The 13,016-nt window shown below is 49.0% G+C and overlaps 1 protein-coding gene across 1 annotated transcript; it reads left to right on the forward strand.

Moving 5' to 3' along the window:
* Window positions 1–1,826: 1,826 nt before the first annotated feature.
* Window positions 1,827–13,016, forward strand: LOC116478914 (cytochrome c oxidase subunit 6B1). Its single transcript, XM_032170548.2, has 4 exons — window positions 1,827–1,977; window positions 4,816–4,932; window positions 8,819–8,919; window positions 12,829–13,016. Exons 2-4 carry the CDS (start codon window positions 4,827–4,829, stop codon window positions 12,880–12,882), a joined length of 261 nt encoding a protein of 86 aa, XP_032026439.1. The 5' UTR covers window positions 1,827–1,977; window positions 4,816–4,826; the 3' UTR covers window positions 12,883–13,016.

The raw sequence follows: 13,016 nt of genomic DNA on the forward strand, positions 1-13,016 counted from the left end.
ACGCCTGTAATCCCAGCACTTTGGAAGGCCAAGGCAGGCAGATCACCTGAGGTCAAAAGTTCAAGACCAGCCTGACCAACATAGAGAAACCGCATCTCTACTAAAATTACAAAATTAGCCAGGTGTGATGGCGCATGCCTGTAATCCCAGCTACTCGGGAGGCTGAGGCAGAAGAATCACTCTAGCCCGGGAGGTGGAGGTTGCAGTGAGCCGAGATCGCACCACTGCACTCCAGCCTGGGCAACAAGAGCGAAACTCTGTCTAAAATAAAAAATAAAATAAAATAAAAAAGGCCAAATTGGCCAGGTAGGGCAGCTCACGCCTGTAATCTCAGCATTTTGGGAGGCCGAGGTGGGCAGATCACCTGAGGTCAGGAGTTCAAGACCAACCTGACCAACATAGTGAAATCCCCTCTCTACCAAAAATACAAAAATTAGCCGGGAGTGGTGGCGTGCGCTTGTAATCGCACCTACTCAGGAGGCTGAGGCGCTTGAACCCAGTAGGCGGAGGTTGCAGCGAGCCAAGATCGTGCCACTGCACTCCAGCCTGGGCAACAGAGCAAGACTCAGTTTAAAAAAAAAAAAAAAAGAAAGAAAAGGGCCAAATTGTGTAGATCATTTATAAGGACATTGGCTTTAGACTAAAAGTCAGACCAGTGTTCCTCTGGCTAGGTGGACACATTGCAGAGGGCAGCTGGAAGTCAGGAGACCAGGGAGTGGGCTACTGCAATAGCCCAGTCTGAAGGTGATGATGGCTTAAACCAAATGTGCTAGAGGACGATTATGGATATATTTACAGGCAGAACCAACAGGATTTCTTGATAGGTCAGCTATCGGGTGTGAGAGAAAGATTAGAGACAAGGACAACTCTGTGGCTAGGACAGAGTTAGCCATTTTCCCAAATGGAATCCTGTCTGCCAGACCCTTCACAGATCCAAGCTTTAACTCCTAACCCCACCTGCCTGGGATGCAAGACAGGTTCTTGAGCCTTTGGCCACTCAAATCTTTGTTAATCTGTGCTTTCTGAGGTTTGGGAAAAAATGGTAACGAGCAGGGAGGTAAAATCCGGGCATTCCTCATACCCTGACGAGTGACACCTGGGGAGAGACTGGTTTGTTTTCAATCCCCTAACAACTAGCGCTGTAATTATTTAATATTATAAGGGTAGGGATTTTTGTGTTCTGTGCAGCATGCTTTCTCAACCCGTAAAGTGCCTGATGGTCGGATACGGTGGGTCACGCCGGTAATCCTAACGCTTTGGAAGGCCGAGGCGGGAGGATTGCTTAGAGACCAGGAATTCGAGTCCAGCCTGGGTAACACAGCAAGACCCCATCTCTACAAAATGCATATATATATATATATCTCTCTCCAGGAGTAGCGGTGCGCATCTGTAATGCCAGCTACTCGGGAGGATGAGGCATGAGAATCGCTTGAACCCAGGAGGCGGAGGTTGCAGTGAGCCGAGAACGCGCTACTGCACTCCAGCTTGGGCCATAGAGTAAGACCCTGTCTCAAAAATTTAAAAAGAAAAAAAATTTTTTAAAGAAAAGAAATACCTGATACAGAAAAAGCGTTCAATAAATATTTCTTGCATTAATAAAAGTACTTTCGCTGGGACATTTTTCCCCACACCTACCCTCCAGCCAGCCCCGGGATCTATAACGCTCTCTCCGAGTGAAGATACGAAAGTGATGAGACCGGGTAACCACAGGCGCCCGAGCCCCAGCCGCGCAAGCTCACGATTGGGCCAGAAGTGATGATGAACAAGCATTTAGCCCAGTAGAAAGTCGTAGTTCTCTTGCTGGGCGTGGCTTGAATGACTTCGGTGGACTCCCGGGAGGGAGCTGAAGCCGCTCGGAAGACTCCCCTAGTCCCCACCTCTCTCAGCTTCCGGCTGGTCGTAGTTCCGCTTCCTGTCCGACTGTGGTGTCTGCTGAGGGTCACATTGAGCTGCAGGTTGCATCCGGGGTGCCTTTAGGTGAGTGTGGAGGGTTCTGTAACCTGGGACCCCAGTCTAGCGGGCTGAGGAGCCGGACCCCAGCTTCCCTGAGAACGGGTTGAGGCTTCCGGCTGGCGGCGTCCGGCCTCCCTGGACCCCGGGGCCCTGTTGTTCTGTTCTTCGTAAGAGCTAACAATGATAAGGTTGTTCCTTGATGCCGGGCAACATCCCAAACAACTTCAATTAATTCATTTAACTCTCCCACCAGCCCTATGAGATATGGCCCGGGATTATCCCCTTTTGTCAGTAAACAGGCTCAGATACCAAGCGACCTAGCTGAGCCTACACAGCGACCAGGATTTGGCCCAGGAGTTTGTCCTCCAGGGCTTTTCTTGGCTAATTCACAGGCGTGGCCTCTCGCGTCTTGCCTGGGCCGCAGCCTGGCTCCCAGGTGTCCAGTCCATCTTCCCTTTTGGACGTTGGAGGGGCCGCAGCGTCATCTCCGATGCACCCTCATCCTCAGATACCGGGTCGAGATCTCGCCGGTAACGATCCTTCCTACTGCGTCTGTGTCCCAGCAGCTGGTGTTTTACCCCACCTGCCCACCTAAAGACTGTTTTAATGCTCCAGACCCCCCACCACTACCTTGCGTCGCTGGAATTTGACACTGCTCTGCAAGTCTTTGTATAGCCTCACGACTCCTAGGATTCCCTGGAATATAGACACTTCTCTCTCAGGTTTCCGATGAACACTGTCACTTCTTCAGAGACATTATATTAAAGGTTTTTAACCCTGGGTCCGCAGAGTTGGTAGAATTCAAAGAATGCTAGTACTTGAGTTGGGGTTGGGGGGTGGAATTACATCTGTGTTTTTACTAACCTTTTGAGGCAACAACCTCGGTAGTACTAGCAGCAGCTGTGATTTTGTTAGCAATGAAAATCATAGACATTCTTTTTTTTTTTTTTCTCCTTTTTTAAGACAGGGTCTCTGTGTCACCCAGGCTGGTGTGCAGTGGAGAAATCTTGACTCACTGCAACCTCTGTTTCCCTGCGCAAGCGATCCTGCCTTAGTAGCTGGGACCACAGGCACGCGCCACCACACCTGGCTAATTTTAATTTTTTTTTTTTTTTTGTGAGACAAGATCTTACTCTATCGCCCAGGCTAGAGTACAATGGCACAATCTCGGCTCACTGCAACCTCCGCCTCCTGGGTTCAAGTGATTCTCCTGCCCCAGCCTCCTGAGTAGCTGGGATTACAGGTGCACGCCACCATGCCCAGCTAATTTTTTGTATTTTTAGTAGAGATGGGGTTGCGCCATATTGGCCAAGGTGGTCTCGAACTCCTGACCTCAGGTGATCCATCCACCTGGGCCTCCCAGAGTGCTGGGATTACAGGTGTGAGCCACCGCTTCCGGCCAATTTTAATATTTTTTTTGTAGAGATGAGATGGGGTTTCACCATGTTGCCCAGGCTGGTCTTGAACTCCTGGGCTCAAGTGATCCTCCCACCTCAGCGTCCCAAAGTGCTGGGATTACAGGTGTGAGCCACCGTGCCCCACCCAAAATCACAGATATTCTTATATCACATTATAACTGCAAATGTCACAAAATACTATATTCACTCATGATTACTTCAAAATTGTATTTTTTTTTTTTTTTTTTGAGACAGTGTTTTTGCTCTGTTGTCCAGGTTGGAGTGCACTGGCATAATCTCGGCTCACTGCAACCTCTGCCTCCTGGGTTCACGTGATTCTCTTGCCTCAACATCCAGAGTATGTGGGATTATAGGCACCTGCTACCACGCTCAGCTAATTTTTTATTTTTAGTAGAGCCAAGGTTTCACCATGTTGGCCAGGCTGGTCTTGAACTCCTGACCTCAGGTGATCCACCCCCCCCCCCACCCCCACTAGGATTACAGGTGTGAGCCACCGCACCTGGCAAATATTGTATTCCTTAATGAATCCTCAGCTTGATATAACTGGTTTTCTTTGTGATGCTGTGCAGGTTTTTTTCACTTCATGTACTCATGGAACCTATGCAATTTTTAAATACATTTAAACATATTCAGGCTGGGTTTGGTGCTCCCTCCTGTAATCTCAACGTTTTGGGAGGCCAAGCCGGGCAGATCATCTGAGGTCAGGAGTTGGAGACCAGTCTGACCAACATGGTAAAACCTCGTCTCTACTAAAAATACAAAAAAATTAGCAGGGCGTGGTGGCGGGTGCCTGTAATCTCAACTATTCAGGAGGCTGAGGCAACAGAATTGCTTGAACCTGGGAGGTGGAGGTTGCAGTGAGCCTAGATCGTACCACTGCACTCCAGCCTGGTTGACAGAGCAAGACTCTGTCTCAAAAAAAGAAAAAAAAAAATTCAGCGAGAGGTTTATGGGATTCATCAGACTGCGGAGGAGTTTGTGGCACCAAAAAGATTAAGAATCTTTGCAGTGTAGATTATGCCAACAATGGAGGCAGCCCACCATTTATTTTTATGCCATTTAAGCTTAGGAAGTCACTTAGACACCCTGTGCCTTCCTCGTCTGGGCAATGGTGATAGTAATAATTCCTACCTTTTAGAGTGGCTGTAGGAGTAAAGTGTGTAGAACAGCGCCTGGCATGTAGTAAGCACTCAGTGAGTGTTAACTCATGTTATCTGGGGACCAGGCTTGATTTTGCTGAGGAGTTGTACCCCAACCTTGCTGTGACCTCCACACTCAGATGTGTGGATTCGCCCTGCCCCTCATCTCTGTGTATGTTGAGAGGCAGGAACTTGTTCACACCCAGCCCATTGTTCTGTGCCTGCCCTCTTCCATTGATCCTGGGTAGTCTGGCTTGCTCAGGGCCCCTGGGGCCCCTGCCGACATGCACTCCTTTCGCCTCCAGGATTCAGCACCATGGCGGAAGACATTGAGACCAAAATCAAGAACTACAAGACTGCCCCTTTTGACAGCCGCTTCCCCAACCAGAACCAGACCAGAAACTGCTGGCAGAACTACCTGGGTAAGCAGGACCTTTCCCTGGCCACATACCTCTAGTCACTCACCGCTTGCCTCTTCCTAGGGGACCCATCCACCCCAGCCTCCTCCCTTTTATTCTGAACATCCTTACTCTGGAAGGCGCATGCCTCTCATCACCTGCTGTTCAGGTCCAGGCTAGGGTTACAAACTTTAGTTTCTGCAATGATTTTTTTTTTTAATTTAAATTTTTTTATTATTATTATGGTTTTGTTTTTTTTCTTTTTTTCTTTTTTTTTTTTTGAGACGGAGTCTCGCTCTATCGCCCAGGCTGGAGTGCAGTGGCACAATCTCGGCTCACTGGCTCACTGCAAGCTCCGCCTCCCGGGTTCACGCCATTCTCCTGCCTCAGCCTCTCCGAGTAGCTGGGACTACAGGCGCCCGCCACCACGCCCGGCTAATTTTTTGGTATTTTTAGTAGAGACGGGGTTTCACTGTGGTCTCGATCTCCTGACCTCGTGATCCGCCCGCCTCGGCCTCCCAAAGTGCTGGGATTACAAGCGTGAGCCACCGCGCCCGGCTTGTTTTTTTTCTTTCCAGAGACGGGGTCTCACTCTGTCACCTAGGCTGGAGTGCAGTGGTGCAATCATAGCTCACTGCAGCCTCAACCTCCTGGGCTCAAGAGGTCCCCCTACCTCAGCCTCTCGAGTAGCTGGGACCACAGGCCCACACTACTGCACTTGACTAATTTTTTTGTAGAGAAGAGGTCTCAGTTTGTTGCCCAGGCTGGTCTCAAACTCTTGGCTTCATGCGATCTTCCTGCCTCAGCTTCCCAAAGTGTTGGGATTATAGGTGTGAGCCACTGCGCCTGGCCCCTACAATGATTTTTTTAAGCTGTACGTGTGTGCGTAATGCAACATGCACAGAAAGCACATAACAAACATGTACAGCTAAATGAATAATTCTAAAGTGAACCCCTTGTGCAACCATAACCTGGATAGAAAAGCAGACATTGCCCACATTCTCATCTCCCCGCCTTCTTTTTTTTTGGAGACGGAGTTTCACTCTTGTTGCCCAGGCTGGAGTGCAATGGCACGATCTCAGCTCACTGCAGCCTCTGCCTCCCAGGTTCAAGCGATTCTCCTGCCTCAGCCTCCCTAGTAGCTGGGATTACAGGCATGTGTCACCATGCCCGGCTAATTTTGTATTGTTAGTAGAGAGGGGGTTTCTCCGTGTTGGTCACTCTGGTCTCGAACTCCCGACCTCAGGTGATCCGCCCACCTCGGCCTCCCAAAGTGCTGGAATTACAGGCATGAACCACCGTGCCTGGCCTCCCTGCCTTCTTTATATCCTGTCTGGAACACAACACCCTGCTCTCCCCAGTAGAGCAGTGACCCCACTAACTGGGGGTGATCACATCTTTGTTTTGTTTGTTTTTTGTTTGTTTGTTTTGTTTTTAGACTGAGTTTTTTGCTCTTGTTGCCCAGGCTGGAGTGCAATGTCACGATCTCGGCTCACTGCAACCTCCACCTCCTGGGTTCAAGTGATTCTCCTGTCTCAGCCTCACGAGTAGCTGGGATTACAGGCACCCGCCACCATGCTGAGCTAATTTTTTGTTTGTTTGTTTGTTTTTTTAGTAAAGACGAGGTTTCACCATGTTGATCAGGCTGGTCTTGAACTCCTGACCTCAGGTGATCCACCCGCCTTGGCCTCCCAAAGTGCTGGAATTATAGGCATGAGCCACTGCACCTGGCCTTACAGCTTTGTTTTTTTTGTTTTGTTTTGTTTTTTTGTTTTTTGGTTTTTGGTTTTTTTTTTTTTTTTTTGAGACGGAGTCTTTCTCTGTCCCCCAGGCTGGAGTGCGGTGGCGCGATCTCGGCTCACCGCAACCTCCACCTCCTGGGTTCATGCCATTCTCCTGCCTCAGCCTCCCGAGTAGCTGGGAATACAGGCGCCCACCAACACGCCCGGCTAATTTTTTGTGTTTTTAGTAGAGACGGGGTTTCACCGTGTTAGCCAGGATGGTCTCGATCTCCTGACCTCGTGATCCGCCCGCCTCAGCCTCCCAAAGTGCTGGGATTACAGGCTTGAGCCACCGCGCCCGGCTTTGTTTTTTGTTTTTTGAGACGGAGTCTTTCTCTGTCCCCCAGGCTGGAGTGCAGTGGCTCGATCTCGGCTCACTGCAAGCTCCGCCTCCCGGGTTCACGCCATTCTCCTGCCTCAGCCTCCCGAGTAGCTGGGACTACAGGCGCCCGCCAACACACCCAGCTAATTTTTTTGTATTTTTAGTAGAGACGGGGTTTCACCGTGTTAGCCAGGATGGTCTCGATCTCCTGACCTCATGATCCGCCCCCCTCGGCCTCCCAAAGTGCTGGGATTACAGGCTTGAGCCACCGCACCCGGCACAGCTTTGTTTTTTAACACCGTGTTTATTATTTTATTTTATATATGTTATGTGTGATGTTATATTGTTATGTTATTGATGGAGTTTCTTTCTTGTTGCCCAAGTTGGAGTGCAGTGGCATGATCTCGGCTCTCTGCAACCTCTGCCTCGCAGGTTCAAGTGATTCTCCTGCCTCAACCTCCGGAGTAGCTGGGATTACAGGCGCCCGCCACCACACCCAGCTAATTTTCTTTTTTTTTTTTGAGACAGAGTCTTGCTTTGTTGCCCAAGTTGGAGTGCAGTGGTGCAATGTCGGCTCACTGCAACCTCCACCTCCTAGCTTCAAGCAATTCTCTGCCTCAGCCTCCCTAGTAGCTGGGATTACAGGCACCCGCCACCACGCCCAGCTAATTTTTTTTTTTTTTTTTGTATTTTTAGTAGAGTGGGATTTTACCATCTTGGCCAGGCTGATCTTAAACTCCTGACCTCGTGATCCAGCCACCTCAGCCTCCCAAAGTGCTGAGATTATAGGTGTGAGCCACCGTGCCTGGCCAATTTTTTTTTTTTTTTGAGACAGAGTCTCGCTCTGTCGCCCAGGCTGGAGTTCAGTGGCGCAATCTCGGCTCACTGCAAGCTCTGCCTCCCGGGTTCACGCCATTCTCCTGCCTCAGCCTCCTGAGTAGCTGGGACTACAGGCACGTGCCACCACACCCAGCTAATTTTTTGTGTTTTTAGTAGAGATGGTATTTCACCATGTTGGCCAGGCTGGTCTCCATCTCCTGACCTCGTGATCCGCCTGCTTTGGCCTCCCAGAGTGCTGAGATTATAGGCGTGAGCCACCGTGCCTGGCCAATTTTTTTGTATTTTTAATAGAGACAGGGCTTCACCATGTTGTCCAGGCTGGTCTCGAACTCCTAACCTCAAGTGATCCACCTGCCTCGGCTTCCCAAAGTGCTGGGATTACAGGCGTGAGCCACCATGCCCGGCTACCACCGTGTTTAGATTCACCTCTTTGTGAACTTTATAAATACTGTGTGTATTCTTTTGTGTTTGGATTTTTTCATTCAGTACCTTCTCAGATCCATACATGCTGTGGCATATAGCTTGCTCATTTTCATTGCTGTCCAGTTATGCCTGGACACTTGGGTGATTTCCATTTTGGAGTTCTTACAAATGGTGTGGCTGTGAACATCTTTATAAATGTAATTTTGCTGGGCATGGTGGCTCACGCCTATAATCCTAGCACTTTGGGAGGCTGAGGCGGGCAGATCAAGACCAGCCTGGCCAACATGGCGAAACCCTGTCTCTACTAAAAATACAAAAATTAGCTGGGCGTGGTGTCAGGCGCCTGTAATCCCAGCTACTCGAGAGGCTGAGGCAGGAGAATCACTTGAACCCAGGAGGAGGTAGAGGTTGCAGTGAGCTGAGATTGCACCATTGCACTCCAGCCTGAGTGACAGATCGAGACCCTGCCTCAAAAAAAAAAAAAAAAAAAAAAAAATGTGTTCCAACTCTTGATCTGGGCTGACTTGAACCCCTTTCTTCACAGACTTCCACCGCTGTCAGAAGGCAATGACCGCTAAAGGAGGCGATATCTCTGTGTGTGAATGGTACCAGCGTGTGTACCAGTCCCTCTGCCCCACATCCTGGGTATGTGCCTCCTGCCGGGGCCCTTGGGATGCTGGGGTGGGGTCTTAGCAGAGGGGAGTGTGGTGGCTTGGTGGGAGCTCATCTGTGAGGGGCAGAGGGAGGACAGGGCACCACACTGTCCCAGGACTCAATGCCTTTCCTCCCGCCTAGAATTGCCTCCCTTTCTCCTTCTGCTGATGCCTCTCAACCAGTCAGTGCTCTCAGCTGAGGCGACCAGGGCACTTTGCTAGATGTAGGTCACTCATGCACTCTCCAAATACACACTCAGCACTGGGTTCCCATCCCTGTGTAGCTCACAATTCTGTGCAGTTCTGTCCTTTTTTATTAGGAACATTTTCTTTTCTGTCTTTTTTTTTTTAGACAAGAGTCTTGCTCTGTCGCCAGGCTGGAGTGCAGTGGCAGTGGCGCGATCTTGCCTCACTGCAACCTCCGCCTCCCGGGTTCAAGCGATTCCCCTGCCTCAGCCTCCCAAGTAGCTGGGACTACAGGTGTGCACCACCATGCCCAGCTAGTTTTTTGTATTTTAATAGAAACGGGGTTTCACCATGTTAGCCAGGATGGTCTCAATCTCCTGACCTCGTGATCCACCTGCCTCGGCCTCCTAGAGTTCTGGGATTACAGGCGTGAGCCACCACGCCCAGCCCTATTATGAACATTTTCAAAGTAGAGAGAATAATTCATTGACCTCAAATACATCCATCACCCAAAGTGAATAGTTATCAAGATTTATCCACAGTTTCTTCATCTACCCCTTTTCTTTTTCTTCTTTCCTTTGCTGAAGTATTCTAAAGCAAGTCCCAGACACGTAATTTCACCCCTGCCTACTTCAGTGTGGACTTCTAAATAATGACACAGTAAGACAGTCCTTTCAGCCCTGATCTGACCAAATCTGTCGTCAATATTTAATAGCTCTTTGCTATGCCCCTGCCCTTTGTTTAAAAAAAAAAAAACGTTTTTAAAGACAAGGTCTCATGATGTTGCCCAGGCTGGACACGAACTCCTGGGCTCAAGTGTTCCTCCTGCCTCAGCCTCCTGAGTAGCTCGGACTACAGACATGTGCCACTGTGCCTGTCTCTCTCTCTCTGTCTCTCTCTCTCACTCTCACTCTCTCTCTCTTTCTCTCGCTCGCTCTCTCTCGCTCTTTCTCACTGTTTCTCTCTTTCCTTTGTTTCTTTTCTTTCTTGAGCCTTGCTCTGTTGCCCAGACTGGAGTGCAGCAGCATGATCTCGGCTCACTTTAGCCTCAGCCTCCTGAATAGCTGGGACTACAGGCATGAGCCACCACACCTGGCCCAATTTTTGTATTTTTTTGTAGAAATGGGGTTTCACCATGTTGCCTAGACTGGTCTCGAACTCCTGAGCTCAAAGCAGTCTGCCTGCCTCAGCCTCCCAAAGTGCTGGGATTATAGGCATGAGCTACCGCACCCAGCTGAATCTTTCAAAATAAAAAAAATTACCCTTTAACTTGGCAATTCCACATCTAGGGATGCTACAAAAATCTTCATGTACAAAGATGCCCATTGCAGAGTTGTTTGTAATGGAGAATATTTGGAAATAACCCAAGTTAAAACATTTATCTTGATAGTCTTTATGGAGACTGTGGTGATCTACATGCTGGCACACAGAAAGAATGCTAAGACACAGGAAAAGCAAGTTGCAGAACAATCTGTATAGTAGGAGTCAATCTGCAAGGATGGAGTTTTTATGGTGTGGTGTGTGTATGTAAATAAAGTAGGCACACACCACTGGCATTTATTATGGGCCAGCTATATTGTTAGCCCTTTTTTTTTTTTTTTGAGATGGAGTCTTGCTCTGTCTCCCAGGCTGGAGTGCAGTGGTGCAATCTCAGCTCACTGCAACCTCCGCCTTCTGGGTTCAGGCGATTCCCCTGCCTCAGCCTTCCGAGTATCTGGGATTACAGGCGCCTGCCACCATGCCCAGCTAATCTTTGTATTTTTAGTAGAGACAGAGTTTCACCATGTTGGCCAGGCTGGTCTCAAACTCCTGACCTCAGATGATGCACCTGCTTCGGCCTCCCAAAGTGCTGGGATTACAGGCGTGAGCCACCACGCCTGGCCATGTTAGCACTTTACATCACATAAGGTCAACATGCTAAAACAACCGTATGAGGTAGGTACTATTATTAGTATCCTCATTTTACAAAATTGGAAACTGAGGCCCAGAAAGGTTGAGTAACTTGCCCAAAGTCACACAGCTAGGAAGTGATGGAGCAGGGATTCAGATTCAGCCTCTCTGTTGTCCATGCTTTCATCCACTGTTCGTTCTTGCACCAGTGGTCCTCACCCTTTTTGGCACCAGGGATGAGTTTCATGGAAGACAGTTTTTCCACAGGCAGGGTTGGGGATGGTGTAAGGATGAGTCCAGCATATTACATTTATTATCCACTTTATTTCTGTTATTATTACATTATATAATAAAATAATTATACAACTCACCATACTATAGAATCAGTGGGAGCCCTGAGCTTGTTTTCCTGCAACTAGATGGTCCCATCTGGGGGTGATGGGAGATAGTGACAGATCATCAGGCATTAGATTCTCATAAGGATCGTGCAGCCTAGATCCCTCGCATGCGCAGTTCACAATAGGGTTCGCACTCGTATGAGAATCTGATGCTGCTGCTGATCTGACAGGAGGTGGAACTCAGGCAGTAATGCGAGCATTAGGGAGTGCTTGTAAATATAGTTGAAGCTTCTCTCGCTCACCTGCCACTCACTTCCAGCTGTGGGGCCCAGTTCCTAACAGGCCATAGACCAGTACCTGGTAGGTATAGGTTGGGGCTCGGGGACCCCTGCCTTACAGCATAAAATGTGAGCGTGTATGTATGTAAAAACGTTTATGCTTGTAACTGCCTGTGAGGTCCACAAAGAGTAGAGTGTTACTTTCAGGGAGTGTTAACTTGACATAGGCCTTACATGGGCCTTTTCATATTTTTTTATTTATTTTTTATTTTTTTTAGGGACAGTCTTACTCTGTCACTCAGGCTGGAGTGCGGTGTGCAGTGGTAGTATCATAGCTCACTGGAGCCTCGAACTCCTGGGTTCAAGCAGTCCTCCTACCTCAGCCTCCCTAGTAGCTGTGACTACAGGTGCATGCCACCATGCCCCTAGCTAAGTTTTGTATTTTTTGTAGAGACAGGGTTTTGCCACGTTCGCCAGACTGGTCTCAAACTCCTGGGCTCAAGCGATCCTCCCACCTTTGCCTACCAAAGTGCTGGAATTATAGGCATGAGCCACCATGCCCGGCTTATTTTTTATTTTTTGTAGAGATGGGGGTCTTGCTGTGTTGTCCAGGTTGGTCTCAAACTCCTGAGCTCAAGCAGTCCTCCCACATTGGCCCCGCAAAGTGCTGGGATGACAGGCATGAGTCACCACACCCAGCCTCCATCATTGTTTATACTAAACATCGCCTGTGGTCAGTGGTGGGATTGCACTGTGTATTTTGTTTGGCACCTTTTTTGCACTTGACTATGTATCTTGAAGATCCATCCATTCATGCCAGAAGATAAATCAGCCTCGTTTTTTTTTTTTCACAGCTGCCTGCTATTCCATCTCCCCTATTTGGACAAACAGCATAGTGTTGACTTGAGGTTTTCAAAGTAGGGCCCACCCTTGGAGCTCTGTACAGTGACAGATCTCCCCATCGACAGCTCTGCAGTGGGCCTGGGGTTTTCCTGCCCATTACTCTCCTCCCAGCATGTCAGCTTGTTCAGAACAGCGATTTCTGTCTTTTGGGGTCACTGCTGATTCCCCAGCCCCTGGAATAGAGGTTGGCACACAGCAGGTACCTATGGATATTGGTTGAACAAACAGGTGGGCAAAGTGAGGAAGATAAGAAGTCCATCCATTCCGTTTCCCCACTGCGGAGGGAATAACACTGTCTTTCCACAGGTCACAGACTGGGATGAGCAACGGGCTGAAGGCACGTTTCCCGGGAAGATCTGAACTGGCTGCATCTCCCTTTCCCTGTCCTCCGTCCTTCTTCCAGGATGGTGAAGGGGGACCTAGTACCCAGTGATCCCCACCCCGGGATCCTAAATCATGACTTACCTGCTAATAAAAACTCAGTGGAAAAGTGA

The sequence above is a fragment of the Hylobates moloch genome, unplaced genomic scaffold (genome assembly GCF_009828535.3).
Source record: "Hylobates moloch isolate HMO894 unplaced genomic scaffold, HMol_V3 SCAFFOLD_12, whole genome shotgun sequence".
In the NCBI taxonomy this organism is placed as follows: Eukaryota; Metazoa; Chordata; class Mammalia; order Primates; family Hylobatidae; genus Hylobates; species Hylobates moloch.

Excerpts from the sequence above, each read along its gene's own strand:
- LOC116478914 (XM_032170548.2), top strand. The coding sequence starts at position 4,827 with ATGGCGGAAGACATTGAGACCAAAATCAAGAACTACAAGACTGCCCCT. Across the intron at positions 4,933-8,818 it reads CTGCTGGCAGAACTACCTGG|ACTTCCACCGCTGTCAGAAG; the intron begins GTAAGCAGGACC and ends CTTTCTTCACAG. Across the intron at positions 8,920-12,828 it reads CCCTCTGCCCCACATCCTGG|GTCACAGACTGGGATGAGCA; the intron begins GTATGTGCCTCC and ends GTCTTTCCACAG.